At 42.0% G+C, this 21,887-nt stretch overlaps 1 protein-coding gene and 1 pseudogene across 1 annotated transcript in view; one reads left to right on the top strand and one right to left on the bottom strand.

The window, feature by feature from the left end:
* Positions 1–12,318, top strand: part of CHP1 (calcineurin like EF-hand protein 1) — a 38,531-nt gene extending 26,213 nt beyond the window's left edge. Inside the window, exons 5-7 of the mRNA XM_007198555.3 lie at positions 5,341–5,402; positions 10,118–10,240; positions 10,385–12,318. Of these exons, the coding sequence (XP_007198617.2) occupies positions 5,341–5,402; positions 10,118–10,240; positions 10,385–10,438 (239 nt within the window). The 3' untranslated portion in view covers positions 10,439–12,318. The remainder of the gene's footprint in view (positions 1–5,340; positions 5,403–10,117; positions 10,241–10,384) is intronic.
* A 5,635-nt stretch (positions 12,319–17,953) lies between these two features.
* On the bottom strand, positions 17,954–19,262 carry LOC103005090 (poly(rC)-binding protein 2-like; annotated as a pseudogene).
* Between the last annotated feature and the right edge of the window lie 2,625 nt (positions 19,263–21,887).

Below are 21,887 nucleotides of genomic sequence, written 5' to 3'. Positions count from 1 at the left end.
GAGCTTCTTTTAGGAAGGAAGAAGGCCTGAATGCCACCGAAATGGCAGACTTTAGGGTGAGATAGAATAGTAAGTGCTGTGCAAGTTATGCATGGTTTTTACCATTACTTTAGTCTTGGCTTTCAGATCAACTTTTATAGGAAGCTGAACATGAATTAGAATTCTGTTGCATCCTATATGTTAGGATCACATTCATGTCAGTAGCCCAGTGAAACCAGAGCTACAGAGGAGTCCTGGATGTCTTCTTCTCAGTCTGTATTTTGGTTTTCTCTGAATTTCCCACAGAGCTGTGGAAGCAGCAAGATGGCGCTTCTTGTTGTAGACTGAGAGCAACTGAACATCGTACACCTAGCAATGCATTTGCTGCTAAGGCAAATTTGTTTATGGTCCATCTTCCTCAGAGAATAGTCTCTTCGGGGACTCTGAGAGCATGCTTTGTCCTATTTCTTTTTTTTTCTTTTTTTTTTTTTTAAAGAGCTAAGGGTCTGGCTTTTTTTTTTTTTAATGGCTGTGCAGGGTCTTCGTTTCTGTGCGAGAGCTTTCTCCAGTTGCGGCAAGTGGGGACCACTCTTCATCGCGGTGCGCGGGCCTCTCACTATCGCAGCCTCTCCTGTTGCGGAGCACAGGCTCCAGATGCGCAGGCTCAGTAATTGTGGCTCACGGGCCTAGTTGCTCCGCGGCATGCGGGATCCCCCCAGACCAGGGCTCGAACCCGTGTCCCCTGCGTTGGCAGGCAGACTCTCAACTACTGCGCCACCAAGGAAGCCCCTATTTCTTTTTTATGCCGCAGTGGAAGAATGTCAAGGACAATCAGCAAGGCTGAACTGTACCTATGTAGGCACAGGCCCAAGCACCCATAGTACTACTGCTCTGTTTGTCTCCCAGGAATGGTTCCCTTATTGTTCTCCTCTTCAGGTCAGTGAGGTTATAAAGTCTGATGTGGAAAGTACAACCCATCTTAGAATGCTCCAGGGCATGGTAAGCTTCCTTTTTGATGTTCTAATTGTCCTCTTAAATAGTTTAAGTTTTTTATAACACATAATGAGTAATGTGGGAAATGAGTCTGCATGAAGATATTTTATCTGGACGATGAGGAATATTGTTGAAGTGGAGTTTGGGAGAGTAGCCAAGAAAAAACTGAGCAGCATTATTCACAACAGCCAAAAGGTGGGAGCAACCCAAGTGTCTGTCAACATGAATGGATACACAAAATGTGGTATATACATACAATGAAATATTATTCGGACTTAAAAAAGGAAATTCTGTCACATGCTACAACATAGAAAAATTTACTTATGCTAAATAACAATAAGCCAGACACAAAAGGGTGAATATTATTTGATTCCTCCTCTATGAGGTTCCTAGAGTAGTCAAATTCATAGAAAGTTGCCAGGGCCTAGAGGCAGGGGGAAATGGGGAGTTATTAATGGGTCAAAATTTCAACTGGGGAAGATGAGGAAGTTCTGGAGATGGGTGGTGGTGATGGTTACACAACAGTGTGAAAGTACTCAAGTGTACACTTAAATTTTATGTTTATTTTACTATAGTGTGTTTTTTTTTTTTTTAAAGAAGTAACCGTGATTAAAATGTAAAGGTTTGACTGAGATCATTCATTTGGTCTTTCATTAAGCAAATGTTTGAGCAACTCCTGTATGCCAGGCACTATTTTAGGCTCAGGATACAATGGTGCATAAATCAGATAAGGTCTTTGCTTTCAGAGATCTTACAATGTAATAAGGGAGATAGACTATATGGAAAAAGACAAATGAATAAACAGGATTTATGATCGTGGCAAGTTCTGTGAAGGAAATGAATAAGGTAAGATGAGAAAGTGATGGGGGAGGGTGGTCACGGCTTTAGAATGAGTGGTCAGGGAAGCCTCTCTGAGGAGTTGAAACCCTAAGAATGAGCCAACCATGCCAAGAATAGCAGAAGAGCGCTCTAGGCAGAGGGGACAACTGGTGTAAAGGTCCTTGGGTAGAAATGAGTGCTTGGTGTTCAGAGAATAAAGAAGCATTATCAAGAAAGAAGTGAGTGGTAGGAGAGGAGGGCAGAGAGGTGACGGCGGGTAGATGACACTGATTGAGCTCTTCCTGTGTACCAGGCACTGTTTAAAGTGCCTTTTGTGTACTAACTCATTCAGTCCTCACAACCCTATGAGGTGGATTCTGTTACTCTCATTTTGCACCTCTTGGGCAACTGAGGCACAGAGAGATTAAGCAACTTGCTCACGTAGACATAGCTAGTAAGCTGTCAGGCAGGACTCGGCAGAGTTGGAGTCTTTATTTATTTATTTATTTATTTATTTATTTTAACATCTTTATTGGAGTATAATTGCTTTACAATGGTGTGTTAGTTTCTGCTTTATAACAAAGTGAATCAGTTACACATATACATATGTTCCCATATCTCTTCCCTCTTGCATCTCCCTCCCTCCCGCCCTCCCTATCCCACCCTTCTAGGTGGTCACAAAGCACCGAGCTGATCTCCCTGTGCTATGCGGCTGCTTCCCACTAGCTATCTATTTTACGTTTGGTAGTGTATATATGTCCATGCCACTCTCTCACTTTGTCACAGCTTACCCTTCCCCCTCCCCATATCCTCAAGTCCATTTTCTAGTAGGTCTGTGTCTTTATTCCCATCTTACCCCTAGGTTCTTCATGACCTTTTTTTTTTTCTTAGATTCCATATATATGTGTTAGCATACGGTATTTGTTTTTCTCTTTCTGACTTACTTCACTAGAGTTAGAGTCTTAACCACTGTACTATATTGCTCTGCCGTCAACATCAGGAGCTCAGAGGAGGGGTCCAAGCTTGAGATGCACATTTGGGAGTTATCAACATTAGATGGCATTTAAAGCCCTGGGACTGGAGATGAGAGATGACAGCTCTGGAGACAGGAGAGTCCAAGTCTCCTGGATTAAGAACGGGGGGAAAGGGAGAGGAGGAGAGGAAAGAGAGAGAAGCTAACAGAATGGCTCAGTCATTTGGCATTTGACCATTCATTATCTCGGGGAAAATGCTGGTTCTGCTGGTTCAGGACCAGAGCTGAGTGACAGGAATCCAAGTCAGTTAAGAAATAACTACTGTTGCTGTAGTTTTTTCTAAAAGATCCTATCGTGTGATCGCTCTAGTTACCCCTCTGCTGGTGTCTTAGTCTGCTCAGGCTGCTATAACAGAATACCGTAGACTGGGTGACTTAAGCAGACATTTCTCACAGTTCCGGAGACTGGACTCTGAGATCAGGGTGCCAACATGGTCGGGTTCTTGGTGGGGGCCCCCCTTCTGGTTCACAGTCTTCTTGCTGTATTCTCACATGGGGAGGGAGGTGGAAACGGAAAGAGAGAAGGATAAAGAGATCTCCTGTCTCCTCTTTTTATAAGGGCATTAATCCTATCATGAGGGCCTCGCTCTCATGACCTAATCTAACCCTAATTACTTCCCAAAGATTCCACCTCCTAATAGCACATTGTGGATAAGTTATGGTTCCAACATAGGAATTCTGGGGGAGACACAAACATTCAGTTCATGGCAGTTAGGTTTCAAAAATTAGCTTTTCAGCTTTTTGTAAATACTTTGGCAGAAAGGGATGTAAGTGTTTATTACAGTTACCCCCCAATTAAGAAATTCAGAAACAGATATTTATGGGTTATATAGCAAACAGATTTCCATCGCAAAATCCTTAGTAAATAACACATTTTATGGTATTTTAGAAAGATGACAGCATATGCAGAAGAGTGTGTGTATGTGTGTTTAATTTGGGGAATATATATATTTTTTTTTCCATTCATCTGTTTTTATTTTATATTAGACTATAGCTGATTTACAATGTTGTGTTAGTGTACAGGTGTACAGCAAAGTGATTCAGTTATACATATACCTATTCTTTTTCAAATTGGGAATATATTAAACACACATTCCTTTAGGAACACTTATGATCCTTGTCTCCTTCCCCTTGGAATCCAAACCTCCTAAGCATATAAAGTCTCAAATTTGATAAAGTTAGTTACTCAACTAACCAAATTAAAGAAAACAGACAAACATCAGAGCAAGTCTCTCCTAGTTGCTCCCCCTTCCAGAATTTTAATATTGTGCCTTACAAAAAGTAAATTCGATTTTTCTAAAAGTTTTACTTAGACTTTTAGTGGACTCAGCACGCCCCCCCCCCCTTTTTTTTCTTTCGGTGGAGGCAAGGAGTGATGTTTAAACTTTTAGATATTCATCCATGTTCTCTTGCCCTTGTACCTAGTATTAGCTCTGCCTGGAATGCCACCCTTCATCAGATTTCTGTTTGTCTTTCAAGACCTTGTTCAAATGTTACTTGAACCAGAAAGGCACATCTGCTATATGCTTTGTTCCCTGGTATTTCATATGTATGATAGCACTTGGACTGTATTAAAGTGCATAGTGTGTGTTGCTTTCCTCTACTAGGCTGTGGGTTCCAAGGACCAGATCTAAATCTGTATATCTTAATAACTCTAAAGCTGGATTTGGGCCTTTTAATATTGGCAGTACCTACTGAAAACCAAAAATCTTAGTGGCATACTTGAAGTGATTCAAAGCCTCAAAACTACAGTATATTCAGCTATAATTATAAGGTAGTCACTTCCTCAGTGTGATTTGTCACAGTGCCTATAAAATCATCCAGTGTTACCACACTTTTCACTTGGTGGCCCTTCAGGAAAATGGCACTCTCTGAATGATTTTTGCTCTTCTGAATTCTCTCTGTCAGATATCCTAGTTTCTAAAAGACTTATCTATTGTTAAAGAGGGAGAAGCATGAGAAGGCCAGGACACCATCAAATTCTTGGCATTTCTATTTGACACTGAAGTTCTTTACCTTCAGGATTCCCAAGTAGTTGAGGATTATTTGAAATTTGACATGAATTTGCCGAAGTGGTCATTTTTCCAGAGTAATACTTTGTGTAGTCAGCTGTTTGGTTGCCTTTGTGGCTCCTATTGTTGGCTCTCCCTGAGTGCGGTGCACGGTAGACTTGGGCTGTGTGAGATGGCCTAACTGACAGAGCCACTTACGGGTTTTGGATTTTTTTTTTTTAAACATTCTAAGTTAAGAAAAAGGACATTAGACTTATTAAGTTTTTGATTTGTGCAATGAAGGGCCATACTTTATCCAAGCTAAGATGCCATCAATTATGAGATGCATCCCAGTTTCTTAAATGTTACAATGTCTTTTAAAGCTCTACAGGTAATTGCAGTTGCTCTTGGAAAAACTATTAATTCATTGTCAGTTTTCTGTCAGGTGTCCCTTATATATTTAGTTCCTTGAGAAGGGGCAAAACACTATTGAATTTCCACTAAATTCTTGTTTTTTCCTACCAGTTGCTTTTCGACTGTATGACTTGGATAAAGATGACAAGATCTCCCGTGATGAACTGTTACAGGTATGTGGGAGAGCTCCCATGCACACGGATAACTTATTCTTGTGGGCAGGAATTGTTCTTTCCTTGAGTAAGCATTTATTTAACACCTGCTGTATGCAGAGTCCTGTCCTAGATATAAAGCAGAGTGGATGACCTGGGGAAACTTGAAATGGCTGCTTGAGTTCTCACGGAGGTCTCCACTATTTAAAAGCTAACTAAGTGCAGACTGGCACTAAACTATGTGAGATGGTTTAGATCAGATAGTTCATTTATTGTCAGCTTATTGGTAATTCTGATGACACGAAGGTAAATGCTGCTGTTTCGTATGTCCTTAGGCCTGATGCAAGAGTCAAGGTACTGCTGCTGGGACAATGTAGCTGAGCCACTACTCACTCGCCTTTGTTGCTCCCCGTAGATAATTCCCTGTTCTAATAGCAGTGACTGGCATTTCATCCTATTAGCATTGCCGTTCTCTTTCTCCCCGCTCCCCCTTTCCTAAATACAAGTTTAGGTGGGGAGAAAATTCTCCTTTTTTCTTTTCTTTTTTTAATATTTATGAATCTTTAGGGACTTCTGGCGGTCCAGTGGTTAAGAATCCACACTTCCAGGGCTTCCCTGGTGGCACAGTGGTTGAGAATCTGCCTGCCAATGCAGGGGACATGGGTTCGAGCCCTGGTCTCGGAAGATCCCACATGCCGCGGAGCGGCTGGGCCCGTGAGCCACAATTGCTGAGCCTGCGCGTCTGGAGCCTGTGCTCCGCAACAAGAGAGGCCGCAATAGTGAGAGGCCCGCGCACCGTGATGAAGAGTGGCCCCCACTTGCCGCAACTAGGGAAAGCCCTCGCACAGAAACGAAGACCCAACACAGCCAGCAATAAATGAATGAATGAATGAATGAATGAATGAATCCACACTTCCACTGCAGGGACACAGGTTCAATCCCTTGTCAGGGAACTAAGATCCTGCAGGCTGCGTGGTGCAGAAATAAATAAATAAATAAGTTAACTAATTAATTAATTAAAGGTATTTAAAAAAATATTTATGAATCTTGAGGACTCTAGGGGGCTAACACAGTCAGGAATTTCCATGGGGAGATTTCTCTATTTCAAGATAAAACTAAAAAGTAAAGTGGTTTCTACTCACCCTGAAGTAAGTCTGAACTCACTGCCTTGAGAAGTCTTCTAAGTTGAGGTTAAAGACCAACCCAGGGTACTCCTACATTTCTGTGTCTGAGTGAAAACCAAAACAGTCTGCAGGTCAATGATAGTGTCCTTTGGTTTTGAATTGGGGACATCTTTCTTTTTTTTTTTTTTTTTTTATAAATTTATTTATTTATTTTTGGCTGTGTTGGGTCTTTGTTGCTGTGCGCGGGCTTTCTCTAGTTGCAGCGAGCGGGGGCTACTCTTCGTTGTGGTGCGCGGGCTTCAGTAGTTGTGGCGCACGGGCTCAGCTGTTCCGCGGCATGTGGGATCTTCCCAGACCAGGGCTGGAACCCGTGTCCCCTGCATTGGCAGGCGGATTCTTAACCACTGCGCCACCAGGGAAGCCCCGGGGACATCTTTCTTCAGTAAGAAGAATTTAATTTATTTAAAATTGCTACATCTGGGCTTCTGAGTTCTGAAGAGAAAAAATAGAGGCAATCGCTCTATAGTTGCATGTTTTTATCCTCTGGCCCAAATCTAGCTGCCAGAAAGATATTTTTTGGAGTGGAAGGTTGATTTGTTTTCTATTATTAGGATAAAAAAGCCTGCGGCAGGGAGTGAGGAGGAGATCATATGGCCAGAGTGCAAGTCAGTGACTAGAGTGTTCCTCAGGCCTGAAATGACTTTAGGACAAATGTGCTCAAGGATTGTTGAGGTGTCAGAGAACTACTTTTATCCTACCAAGAAGAGGATTTGAACATTTTACCAAAGTTTACTTTTCTAGACACTGCCATTTCTAAAACATTTGGTAATATGTAGTTCTTAATTATTCAGTGGATATTAAAAAGTTTGTTCTTGGGACTTCCCTTGCGGTCCAGTGGTTAAGATTCTGCGCTTCCACTGTAGGGGGCTCAGGTTCAATCCCTGGTCAGGGAACTAAGATCCCGCATGCCGCTCTGTGCAGCAAAAAAAAAAGTTTGTGCTAAGTTTGTCATAAGGAAAGGCTGAGTGGTCATATTTCCCTATTATGATTTTTATAAAAAGTTTTGGTTGGGGAATTCCCTGGCGGTCCAGTGGTTAGGACTCCAAGCTGTCATTGCTGAGGGCCTGGGTTCAATCCCTGGTCGGGGAACTAAGATCCCTCCCACACGCTGCGAGGCACAGCATAAGATAAGATAAGATAGGATAAGATAAGAAAATAAAATTTCTGGTTGAACTTTTGGGGGTGGTGGATATGTTTATTATCTTGATTGGGGTGATGGTTTTACAAGTGTGAACATATGTCAGAACTTATCAGATTGTACATTTTAAATGCGTACATTTTACTGTATATCAATTATACTTCAATAAAGATAGTTGCTATACTCATTTTATGAGGCTAGCATAACTTGGACATGAAAACCTTGTAAGGACTGTAGTAAGAAAATTACAGCGCAGTCTCTTTCACTCACATAGATGTAAAAATCCAAAACAAAATATCAATACGTTGAATCCAGCAATATATAAAAAGGATACTATATTATAGCCAAGGTGGCTTTATACCAGGAATTCAAAGAACTCAAATTAGAAAACCAATCAATAGTATTTCTCCACGTTAACAGATTAAAGAAGAAAAGTTGAATGATCTTTTCCATAGAATTTTAATAAAATTCATCATCCATTCATGATTTTTTTTAAGGTAGCAATGTTGACTTTTTTTTTTAATTTTTAAATTTTTATTGGAGTACAGTTGATTTGCAATGTTGTGTTAGTTTCTGCTGTACAGCAAAGTGAATCAGTTATACATACACATAGGCCCACTCTTTTTTAGATTCTTTTCCCGTATAGGTCATTACGGAGTATTGACTAGAGTTCCTTGTGCTATACAGTAGGTCCTTATTAGTTATCTATTTTATATATAGTAGTGTGTATATGTCAATCCCAATCTCCCAATTTATCACCCCCACCGATTCATGATTTTTTTTTTAAGTCTTAGAAAAATAGAGATGGGAGCTTTCTTAAACTGATAAAGGGTATATACAAGAAAACCTCATCACACATTGAAAAAATAGTAATAATAAAAGTTCCATTTGCTAATAAACTTCTGACTGGAACCAAAAGTGACACCATGGAGAGGTGGAAAGAGCATTGGCAGGGTGTGGAGGCCTGGGCAGGCGGCTCAGGCCACTGGCTGTTGGGACCTGTGTCCAGGCACTTTTGGACCTTTATGTCCTCATTGACAGACTGGATGAGTGATTTTTAAGACACCACCACTCCTATCTCCACCCCCACTGTATACACACAGCACACACGCACAATTCAGTTCTATAATTCTAAAAATAAAACACTTCAGAGAATAATTAGACTGGGACCTGAAGAAGCTGCTGTTTGAGGATGGATTCGTCTAGTTGGCCACACACAGTCAGGGAAGATGGCAAATGGCTTGGCCGTTTAATATTTTTGTTAGCATTGCCACTTTTTATTTATCCTTCAATTTGTATACATTTCTACCCAAATGTACAACTTCCGATTTTCAAGAATTGATTTGTGGGTCGGGGGTGGGGGGAACAATCTTGATACAAATCAATATTTCAGCTCTTTTTTTCTTTTCAGAAAATCCTATAATATACTTTGAAAAATCTATTTCAAGAGAGTGGGGAAGGATGTAAAGGAATAGGGGAAAGGGAGTCCTGTGAACAGCTGGGCTAGAAGGCCTTGCTTTCCTGGGGTAAAGCTCAGCCCTTAACCTGTTGAAGACAGAGGTAGTTGACTAGGGCAACGCAAGGCATCATAAAAGCACCCTGTCCCCCATTTCATATTGTCTAAGAGCCATGTCATTAGAGTTGCTTGTTTTGCTTAAGGTAGTAGTTTTCAATGTATATTCACACCCCAAAGATGTTAGCAGAATAAGTGGGGAGCAGGCAATCCCTTTGTTACGTCTGAGAACAAATTTGGAGAAACAGTGTTTAATTCTCTTTTTTTCCACAGTTCTCGCAACCCTTTAAATGTGCTTGTCATTTTTCTAAAAGGGGGGATTTAGTATTTAACTCTTCAAGGATCTTTATGTTTCTTGACCATACTTTAGGAATAGCTGGGCTAATGCACTGCCTCAAAGAGGACTGCATTCGAGTGAGATTCCAGAAAGCCCTACCAAACTGACTTAAACCTATAAGGGACTAGTTTGCCTCATGCAACAAGAAGCCTGAGGATAGATTGTCCAGGTTGGTACAGTACCTAAATGATGTCCAGGAGCCAGGCTTCTTCTTGCTCTGGCATCCGTAGCACATTTGACTTTCACCTCACGGTCCCAGGATGGCTGCTGTACCACTAAGCATCATATCTACGTTCCGGGCAGGAAGAATGGAGAGGACCAAAATGCAAAGGACTCTCCCTGAAGTGAGGCTTTGCCTTCCTATTCAGTGACCTTGCCAGAGAGTTCTGTTCACATCATTGTCTAGAATGGCCTAGATGAGAAGATAAGGGTTTCAGCTTTTTGGCTGTTATATTTGAGGACATCAAAGGCAAAGAGGGTGGGGGTGGCTTTTATCTTTAATTTTAGTAAAAGAGCCCTCCTCACCCCCAAGTCTCCAGTAATTCCTGGCTGTTGGTCCTGCAGGTGCTACGCATGATGGTCGGAGTGAATATCTCAGATGAGCAGCTGGGCAGCATCGCAGACAGGACCATCCAGGAGGCTGATCAGGATGGGGACAGCGCCATATCTTTCACAGAATTTGTTAAGGTCAGTCACTTACCTCTTGGTTTGAAAAAGTTAAATCCTACTACACAGGAGGGAGGGAGAAAAACATTACTCACATAAGAGCTTGAGACGGTATCTCCTGTTGTGACCTTCATAACTGTCGTTGGGTTTTGTTTTTTTTAACAGGTTTTGGAGAAGGTGGACGTAGAACAAAAAATGAGCATCCGATTTCTTCACTAAAGGACTGAGACCAAACTGTTCCTTGCTTTCTAGTATTTAAGAACTGGAACTTGAAAGTCCTCCTGTCCACCAGCCCCACCTCCATCCCATCATTCCCCTTCTCCCAAAGTACTACTGCTGTTGCATGACAACCCCAAATATGTTCCATCAACACAAACCTGCCTTTGGTGTATAAACAGGGCATTACAGAATGGTACACCCCGTCTAATTCTGTTCAGTATCATTCGCTGGATATCTCCATTTCTAAATATCATCTCCCCCTGTTCTGCTGCTGAATGCCACGTGTCCATCCAGTCTGAGAAGTGAGAGGGATTCATGCCAAGAACCAGCCAGCAAAGCTCTTTGACTGGATGTGGACCGTAGCCATGCTGCCTTCCCCCCAGCTTGGCTCTGGCATGCTCCTTCATCCTTTTTTATACGTCCTTTGCTTCCTACTTCTCTTTCACCCAATCTACCATTCACTTAATCTTTCAGCGTCCCTGCTTTTTATTAAGCTTCAGTCCCCTCTGTTCTACTTGGCACCCCAAGCTATGCCTGTTAAATGTATTTCTGACTTGGCAGTATAGTTCAGTGGTCTGGCAGTTTTTAATCTACTTTTACTCTTAAATGGTTCTTTGGGATGTTGCCTCTTCAGGAGCTTTTCGGTCAATACTTCTCTCAGAAGAATGTCTTGACCATCTCTTGGTCCCCTCTGCTCTGTCACCAAAGGGCTGTTTGTTGGAGATGTTCTTGAAAGATAAGGATTATAGAGACAAGTCTTCTGGGTGGCTTGCCCAGGTCGCTCTACCTCTGGCCTCCGATTCTCAACATACATACCTACGTGGCTGCTCCTGTCAGTACAGTGTTGACTCTCCACAAATTAGCCATATGCCTGCAGGCTTGCTTAGTTTGAGGATGCTGTCACCACCAGAATAGCCGCTCTGACAATATGCTTGTCAGTGGTGTTTCTCATGGCTGCTTGAACAAGGAGACTGGGCACCCTAAAAGTATTCCCACCTCTGCAGCATGGTTTATGCCTCAGTGCTGTGTGCCCTGGAATGTTTTTCACTTCACATTTCCAAGTAGAAAGATAAGTGCCTAACTTATCCCAGTCCACAAGATATAAAGATTGTCCTCAGTGTCTTGAGGTTTTGCACAAAATTCTCTATGAATTTTACACCTGGCACATGTTACTGCTGGAAGCCATAGTCAGCTCCTACTACAGGTCCAAAGCATTGAATGTATCGTATCATTAGCTGCCTGGTTACAATGACATCCTAGCTCCTCTCTTAGACCACTGCTAATCCCTTAGGAACAAGGGCTCTGGCACTGGTGGCACGACCTGAGGTGGCATTATAGGCCTTTGCATGAACCAGAGCAACTTCTCTGCCTAAGTCAGCTTAGTATAGACCTCATTGAATCAGGCTGTTATTATCCTAACATCTGTCTTTATGAGTCTCTTCATCCATACATCTGTCCTTGGCTGATTTTCTCTGACTCATTGCTTGCTTGCTGTTTCCTTGCTTTGGAAGGCTATCCAAGATGTATACACAATACTTTAGGAAGGGAATTACTTTAAAAAAAAAAAAAAAAAAAACACTGCAAAGGGATTAGGAAGAGTGGAGAAGAAAGAGTGGCCAGGCTGGATGACTCAAGTATAAATGACTGAGGAATTCTTGGTGAAGTATCAGTCTGACTTTGTGATCAAGTGATGTAATATAGGAATTGTATAAAAGGGAAGAATTGTCTGACACTGGTCTGTTAGAGAGGTACTTCAGAGGCTCCTTGACCTGCATATTTAAAGTTCCTAAGATTATGGCTTTTTGCTCCTTTTGGCTGTATAGCAAACTGTTTTAATCCACAGTTGTGCCTTATTGTTCCATTAAAATTGTATTCTTTGATCCATCGATAAATACTTGTGGTTAAAACAAAATAACTTAAAAAAAAAAAAAACAAAAAAAAAACAAAATAACTTGGGTGATTTTTGTCCCTGTGTTTTACAAGAATTTTACATAACTCAGTCCCCTTCTTCAAGTTTGAAATCACAGTGTCTCCCTTACTCGGGTTTATGTCTGTGCTATCAAATGCCTTTATTTGAACGTAATTGGAACATGACATGAGCTTCTATCGGCTTTTATATCTGCTGCTGCCTGGACATAAGAGGTGGGAGCGTTCATCTAGGGGCCAGCACTATTTGGCTCTGGGCATGGCTTTGACAGCCTTAGCCACTGCCCACTTGCTCCAGGTAGGATTCCATTTCTGTTCTTGACTCTGACTCCTTAAATGTAGAAGAGGTCTAAAATAGGGTATCTGTCTATTGCTTGTTAATAAGTTGTCTACCCCCTCATGTACGTACAGTCTCAGTGACGTATTGTACCCAGCTATTGTTACATGGCTTTTCACATCTTCAAGTTTCAGTCTGCTATGTAGGGTATGAATATCTCTTCTTATTTTAAGGTTTAGTGTCATGCCACAAGACTCAAAAGAGTAATAGCTAGAGTCATCCTATAAATTCTAACACAATACCCTCTTCTTTTCCGGTCCCTCTGCCTCAGAAGTCCATTCAAAATGACTTGCACTGTTTCAGCTTTGCTTCATTTTGAGCGTAATTTTAGGATTTGGAGAAAGTGACAAATAGATGGAGTGACCATGCTGTCAGTTTTGGAGAAAGCTTAATGTTACTGACCATGGCCGTAGGTATACCAGTCTGTGACTAAAATAAGACATTCATTGATTCCGATAAAAAATATTTTAAGAACATTACAACATTACCTGCAGTTTGAAGAGAATCCCCTTAACTAATTTTATTTCCCTTGCTCCCTTCTGGTCTACCCATGCATTACGTATTTCTAAAGTAAATGAAACATAACATGAGATGATAACAGCTTTTAGAAATGAACATATTGTAATATTTCCCCATGTTAACTGTTCTTCCTTGTTTGTATCAATGGTTACATAATATTTTACCAACTTGATGTAATATTTACTTAACCATTACCTTATGTGGCATGCGGGATCTTCCCCGACCAGAGACCAAACCCACGTCCCCCTGCAGTGGAAGCACAGAGTCTTAACCACTGGACCACCAGGGAAGTCCCACTACCTTATTTGCTTATTGTTTCTAATTTTATGTTATAAAATAATGGTACAATGAATGCCTTTTTGCATATAACTTTTTTCTTTGAAAAAATTTTGTGGGAGTGGGATTACTAGAGCAAACTTTAGGCATTTACTCACAGCTTTTGATAGGCTTCAAGAGAATGCCAGAAGCAATCAAATTACTCTCTTTTACCTTCAGTATTCTTTTTAGAATGTTCTTCATGGTCACCTATTTTTTCAAATTGATTATAGAATCCTGTCAAATTTTGTATTTAAAACACTATTAGAATAGATTGTCTTGATTGGAATTTAGAGCAGATATTTACTGTAGAGACGCCTCATGGAGGACTGTCTTTACAAACTGGATTTCTTATGCTACAAGCCAGGTATTTATCCTGTTCCCCAAACACTGAAAGCAGAATTGCTTGGAAGGAAGTCATCATTACCGGACTGATATTCCCTAAATTCACATTCCTTTGGCTGAGCTTTGAGTCAACAAGTGATTCAAACTGAAGATGGCTGGTATTTGCCAGTACAGACCGTTTAACATCTAGCTTAATAGAAACTCCAGTTTAGAGATTTTCATTTTCTTTTCCTCTATGCCAAGCAGTGATGAGAGATTTACCCGGTAAGTTTGTGAGGTACTGCAGGCTGTTTCCTCACAGGTCTGAGAGGGAGCAGATAGCAATGAAGAGTCTCGTGTCTTTTAAGATGGAGTAAGTAGGGAATTCCCTGGCAGTCCAGTGGTTAGGACTCAGTGCTGTTGGAGTAAGTAACTGGCCTGACATCTTTACCTAAGGTATAAGCTGATCAAGGACATTGTCTTGAGATGCCAAGACTCAGTTTTCTTCTCTAAGCTCTTAAGTCTCTAAGCACTAGATTCTGATCTCTCATCAAAACTAGGAAGGCTGTTTGTTTGGAGGCATGGTCCTGACACTTCCCACCACCCTTTGCAGTCTATTCAAGAACTGAAGCAGATAGGTGAATTGTTATATCTAGTACCTGAATGTGGCTGGAGAAATAAGAATTGATCAAAGAAGGTCTCTGGGCTACCACAGTAGATATCAAGCACCATTAACCAGAGTTTGTGTTTTATTCACAAGAAAATCTCGTATTCCCTAAAACACACACACACACACACACACACACACACACACACACACAGATATTCTTTAGAAACAAATCTGATAAATTCTAATTAACCTGGTGATGTGGTCATCCAGCCCATAACAAATTGGAAGTAGTTAAATTAACAGGCACTACTAGAAACTGGTATGCTGATAACCAAGAAGGGCAGCTGACAAAGGAGGAGACAATATGAAAAACCAAGTAACTCAGTAGGCATTCTAGTGTAGACCAGATAATCCTAAGCAGTTCATTAAACCTGATGGCATTTCAACAACATGTGTTTATAGAAAAGACCTCAAGTCATCAAGAAAAGGTCTAAAATGTGCTGGTGCTTATAAGTTTAAGCTTCAATAAAATAGAAGTTTAGTTAAGTGAAACATCCCTGATAATACTAAAAAATTAAATGGTATTACATGTAATTCAGGCTGCACCTAGATCTGTGTAACTCAATACTATTTGTCCTGGTCGATCTCAGTAATTCCTGCCTGGTTTTTCCTTTTCCTTTTCCACATCTTTTTCCTTGTCATTTTGTAAAAAGAAATGGTTGATAGTGACTTCAAGTGGTGGCATGGCTTAGAGACATATCTGCAAACAACCTTATGGGCTGTGGAGAGAAAAAGCATTATTCTCTATGACACTATATTTCTTGGGGGTAGGTGTTATCTTTTCTCTGTCAACTTGGGAATAGCAGATATCTAGCTGTTATTAAATTATCCTCTGCAGGATATCTCTGTGGGGAGAAGGCTGCCATGGAGACCCTCATTATTTGATGAAACATTTTCTCAGAACATAATCTCTGTATAAAAACTTTCAACTTTAGCAGAATGCACATGCTGTACTTTAAATGATTTTGTGCTGCCTCCTACCTCCTGGCAGATGTGGAGCCAAATCACAAACCTGGGATAGCATACAATCCGTGTTTGTAAAACATGACTCTGCATTCTGTGAGCTCCTCCTCTGTGCCCATGAAATTAGGGGCAATTCTGGTAGCTTCGTAATCACAGAGACCAATATCATCATAGATATTGCGAGATGGTTAGAGAACAGAAAGAGGCAAAAGGGGAAAAGGGCAGATTTCAGAAATGATCCACTCATTTGTTTGACATTATTCCCCAGCAGAATCTTAGAATGAGTCATTACATGGTTGTGAAGACATGGAAAAGAATTTGATGATCACCACGATGCTGATGTTTTTGGCAAAGAATTAAGTATGCAAAATTCCTCTCACTTATTTCAAAGTTTTATTAAATTTGTGTGTCAGATCAATGAAATAGGCAGAGTGTTGAGTGTTGCTTTTTTAAAAATTTATTTATTCATTTAGTTATTTTTGGCTGCATTGGGTCTTTGTTGCTGAGCGCGGGCTTTCTCTAGTTGCAGCGAGTGGGGGCTACTCTTCCTTGCGGTGCACGGGCTTCTCATTGCAGTGGCTTCTCTTGTTGCAGAGCACAGGCTCTAGGCACACGGGCTTCAGTAGTTGTGGCACATGGGCTCAGTAGTTGTGGCTCACAGGCTCTAGAGTGCCAGTTCAGTAGTTGTGGCGCACGGGCTTATTTGCTCCGCGGCATATGGGATCTTCCTGGACCAGGCCTTGAACCCGTGTCCCCTGCACTGGCAGGCGGATTCTTAACCACTGCACCACCAGGGAAGTCCAGCTTTTTTTAAAAAATAAATTTATTTATTTATTTTTGGCTGTGTTGGGTCTCTCTTGCTGTGCACAATCTTTCTCTAGTTGTGGCGAGCGGGGGCTACTCTTCATTGCAGTGCGCGGGCTTCTCATTGCGGTGGCTTCTCTTGTTGCAGAGCATGGGCTTTAAGCACATGGGCCTCAGTAGTTGTGGCGCACGGGCTCTAGAGCACAGGCTCAGTAGTTGTGGCACACGGGCTTAGTTGCTCCGCGGCATGTGGGATCTTCCTGGACCAGGGCTCGAACCCGTGTCCCCTGCATTGGCAGGCAGATTCTTAACCACTGCACCACCAGGGAAGTTCCCTAGAGTGTTGTTTTCAGCAAAACATATGACTGGGTCTCTCATAGTATTCATACGGTTAAGATGGAGAAAATTGGGTTGGATTACAGTTGATGTGTTTGAGGATGGTAGTTGAATAACCATACACCAAAAAGCTAAAAGATCAGTATCAGCAGTCTTGAAAAAGAGGGACAGAATTGGAATCACACTTCCCAATTTCAAAATTTACTTACTACAAAGCTACAGTAATCAAGGCATGAGGATAGACCGCCTCATGCTCTAGTTCATAGAGCAATGGACTAGAATCATGAGTCTAGAAATAAATCCTCACAATTATGGTCAGCTGAACTTTGACAAGGATGCCAAAGCAAACTGGTGGGGGAAAACAGTAGTCTTTTGATACAACTGGGACAATTGGATATCCTTATGCAAATGAATGAAGTTGGACCCCTACCTCACACCATATGCAAACAACAACAACAACAAAAAATCAAACGACTTTAATAAATGTATGAAGGACTTAAATGTAAGAGCTAAAGTTACAAAACTTATAGAAGAAAACATAGGCATAAATCTTCATGACCTTGGGTTAGGCAGTCGTTTCTTAAATATGATATGAAAAGCACAATCAACAAAATAAAAAATAGGTAAACTGGACATCATCAAAATTTAAAACTTTTGGGACTTCCCTGGTGGTCCAGTGGTTAAGACTCTGCACTTCCACTGCAGGGGGCATGGGTTCAATCCATGGTCAGAGAACAAAGATCCCACATGCCACGTGGCATGAAAAAAAAATTTTTAACTTTTGTTGTTCAAGAAAGTGAAAAGATAATCTATAGAGTGGGAGAAAATACTTGCAAATCATATCCTGATAAGGGACTTGTACCTACATTTTATAAATTACATCTCAACAATAAAAAGACAACCCAATTATGCAATGCTTGGGCACTGTTGCTGGGAATGTAAGATGGTAGAGCCACTGTGGAAAACAGTACGGCTGTTCCTCAAAAAATTAAAAATAGAATTACCATATGGTCCAGAAATTCCACTTTTGAGTATACACCCAAAAGAATTGAAAGCAGGGTCTTTTTTTTTTTTTTTAATCACTGTAGCGTCCGGTTTCTATTCACAAAGAAAAAGCTCCAGTCCATCTTTTAACTTTTTTTGAAAAATTCCTGACATTACAGAACTAAACTGAAATGTATTAATATTCCACTCACATTTTCGTGACAAACAAAAAGTTCATGAGCCAAAAAAACACAAAAAACAAAAAACAAGGAGAAGCTTATAAAACTAAATATGGATCTCAGCATTAGCAGCTGAACAGAGAAAGGAATTAAAATGCTTTAATTAAAAAATCACAAGTGGATGATAAAGTGTGTAGAAACTGAAAATTTACAAACTATTTAAAACCTGGAATTGCTGACTGTTCAGAAACTACTCAGATGGATCATGGGTAGTAGTGAACAGCAGAAAGGGATTATGGATGAATCTGCATTGTTCTAGATGCTCCCCATGCCACCTGTCTCCAAGGAAAGCCTGACATTTATTAGATATTGAGCCAGGCTAATGCTGGCAGCAGATCCAGTGATGGTAACCTGCTTATCAGTAGATCCTTCCACTGGGTTCCCAATTTTGATCTGCACCCCAGATATCTGACAGATCTCATTGATTTTGGCGCCTTGATGCCCGATTATGCAGCCAATCAAATCGTTGGGAACTGTGAGTTCATGAAAAGTAGTGTGAGCAGACGCATCCAAACCACTGAATCCGGTGTTGCATGCGTCATGGGAAAATGAGACTGTTGCATTGCCAACTGGTGGAGCTTGGTCACATCTGGCTGTGGAATGGCATACTGTCCTTGAATGGTATAGGCCTCTAGAGGCGGTCCCTCTAGGTCTGCGTTGAGGCACATGAACGGGATGGTGTGGGGAGCTCGCACTGTCCCTGTCTGTGCTGTACCTGTCCTGACCACCTGCAAAGATGACTGGAGAACTGGAGGCTTGGGCCAGTATGGGATGGTCACAACCTTTGCGGGGGGGGGGCGGCTGGGAGATAATCTCCAACATGACCACACAGATCTGTTTCACACCCTCAGTGATGGATTGCGGAATGCCAGCAAGAGTGATGGCCTGCTCAGTCGAGCTGGGGAGCATTTCCCCTGCCACCTGGACCTGAACCCCTGTACTCTCTCCTATTTCCTTGATCTTGCAACCACCTTTCCCAATGAGAGCTACACTGACCAGCAGGGACCATCAGCCTCAGGGTGACTGGGGGTCTACTGGCAGCTGTGCTATTGGTCATAGAGCTGCTGATGTCCTCTTCCAGTTTGTCAATGATCATAACACAGGCTTTGAAGATGGCATTAGTGGGTCCAGCCAAAGGGATAATCCTCTCAGGACAATTCCCTCCTGAGTTGTTGATACGTGCACCACTCTCCTCGTGCATCTTCCTAACTGATTCTCCTTTCTTTCCCGATGATACTGCCAACTTCCTTTCCATGCATAAGTAGTCGGATGGTGAGAGTGACATTTAATTCACCTTCATTCACACCGGTGTCCATGTCGAGCAGTGTTCTGAGGAGCTGGACTCTAAGTGGTCAAGTCTTTGGTCACTGGTGGGGGTGAAAGCCAAAAACTGCAGGCGAGAGATGACTGAGGGGAAAAAAGGAGCCGGCGGGAAGGGGAAGGGCGGGAGGCCGGGGCGGAACAATAGGGGCTGGCGGGAAGGCAAGGGGGCACCTCCGGAGGGGGGGGGAGGAGGAGGAGGAGGAGGGGGAGGAGGGGGTGGAGGAAGGGCGAAAGAGACCCCGGGGCGAGTGGAGGGCAGCGGAGGGTGGGCAGGCGGGAGCAGGCGTGCTCTGGCTGCCGCCTCAGCTGGTCTGGGAGAGTAGGGTCTTAAAGAGGTATTTGTATACCTATGTTCATAGCAGCACTGTTCACAATAGCCAAAGGTGGAAGCAACCTAAACGTCCACTGACACATGAATGGAAAACCAAAATGTGGTATATACATACAGTGATATATCATTCAGCCTTAAGATGGAAGGAAATTTTGACACATGCTACAACATGGATGAACCCTAAAGATATTATGCTAAGTAAAAGAAGCCAATCACAGGCTTCCCTGGTGGCGCAGTGGTTGAGAATCTGCCTGCCAATGCAGGTGACATGGGTTCGAGCCCTGGTCTGGGAGGATCCCACATGCCGCGGAGCAACTAGGCCCGTGAGCCACAATTACTGAGCCTGCGCGTCTGGAGCCTGTGCTCCGCAACAAGAGGCCTCGACAGTGAGAGGCCCGCGCACCGCGATGAAGAGTGGCCCCCGCTCGCCGCAACTAGAGAAAGCCCTCGCACAGAAACGAAGACCCAACACAGCCATAAATAAATAAATAAATAAATAAATAAATAAATAAGCAAGCAAGCCAATCACAAAAGGACAAATACTGTATGATTCCAGGGCCTGGAGGAATGGGAGATTAGGGAGTGATAGCTAAGGGGTGTGAGGTTTCTTTTTTTGTATTAATGAAATGTTCTAAAATCGTGTTGATGGATATATAATTTTGTGACTATACTAAAAGCCATTGAATGGTACATATCAAATGGATGAATTATATATGACATTTGAATTATACCTCAGTATAACTATTTATTTAGTTATTTAGTTAGTTAGTTAAATCTTTGGCTGGGTCAGGTCTTAGCTGTGGCATGCGGGATCTTTTCTTGTTGCGGCGCGTGGGCTCTTCGTTGCGGAGCGCTGGCTTCTCTCTAGTTGTGGCAGCCGGCTCCAGAGCGCGTGGGCTCTGTAGCTGCAGAACGCAGGCTCTCTAGTTGTGTGTGGCCCAAGGGCTTAATTGCTCCGCAGCACGTGGGATCTTAGGTCCCCCACCAGGGATTGAACCTGAGCCCCCTGCATGGGAAGGCAGATTCTTAACCACTGGACCACCAGGGAAGTCCCTCAATATAACTTTAAATAAAAGATCAGTGGGAATCCCCTGGCGGTCCAGTGGTTAGGACTCCACACTTTCACTGCTGAGGGTGTGGGTTCAATCCCTGGTCGGGGGAACTAAGATCCTGCCAGGTGTGCAGTGTGGCCAAAAAATAAAAAATAAAAATAAATTAAAATTAAAAAAATAAAAGATCAGTGTCAGACTTAAGGAAAACCTTCCATGCCATGCCATGGGATTTACTGTCAGTATTTAGTCCTTTTCAACATCCAAAGACAAAGCATAAAAGTAGTGTTTATTAAATTTTTAAAGTAACATAATGCCATAAAAGTAGTTAATACAGTCCCTCCATGGGAGAATAAAGGCTAAATTATCTTAATAGTTTGCGTTCAATCAGTAATAGCTAACATTTAAAATAAAATAATTTTATTTATTTATTTATTTTTGGCTGTGTTGGGTCTTCATTGTTGTGCATGAGCTTTCTTTAGTTGCGGTGAGCGGGGGCTACTCTTTGTTGCAGTGAGCGGGCTTCTCATTGTCATGGCTTCTCTTGTTGCGGAGCTCGGGCTGTAGGCGCGCAGGCTTCTGTAGTTGTGGCACGTGGGCTTAGTAGTTGTGGCTTGCGAGATCTAGAGCTCAGGCTCAGTAGTTGTGGTGCACGGGCTTAGCTGCTCTGAGGCATGTGGGATCTTCCCAGGCCAGGGCTTGAACCCGTGTCCCTTGCATTGGCAGGCAGACTCTTAACCATTGTGTCACCAGGGAAGCCCAATAATAGCTAACATTTATGTGGCATTTACTATATGCAAGGCACTGTTTTGTGTGCTTGACAGATACTAATTCTAATCCTCACAGCAACCTTAGGAGGCAGGTACAGTTATTATCACCATTTTACAGGTGAGGGTATTCAGCCCCAGAGAGGCTAAATGACTTTTTCTCCCAAGATCAAAGTCACACAGCTAGTTAGTGGTAGAGCCTGGATTCAAGCCCAGGAACTCTGCACAGTCCATGCTCTTAATCATTTCACTCTCCAACAACCTTTATTTTTAACAAAGATAGATGTAAATTCCTGTATTTAGACTAAAAAGAAGAAATGGCAAGCAAGAGACACCTGTGTATTTTAAGATATCAAAAATTTGAAGACCATCACCTTTTAAGGACATTGTCAAAATGATGTATCCCCAAGAAGCAAAATGGTGAAGGGTTCAGGGCAACTTACTACCTTGGGCAAGTATAGGAATTAAGACTTTAATCTAGAGAAAAGAAAAGAAAGTAGTTATATTAAAATATTTAGTATCTATATTATTCATATAGCTAAGGACCTGTCCTTGAAAGGCT

Source organism: Balaenoptera acutorostrata, chromosome 3, assembly GCF_949987535.1.
Source record: "Balaenoptera acutorostrata chromosome 3, mBalAcu1.1, whole genome shotgun sequence".
In the NCBI taxonomy this organism is placed as follows: Eukaryota; Metazoa; Chordata; class Mammalia; order Artiodactyla; family Balaenopteridae; genus Balaenoptera; species Balaenoptera acutorostrata.
This window is presented reverse-complemented; position numbering and strand designations above follow the sequence as displayed.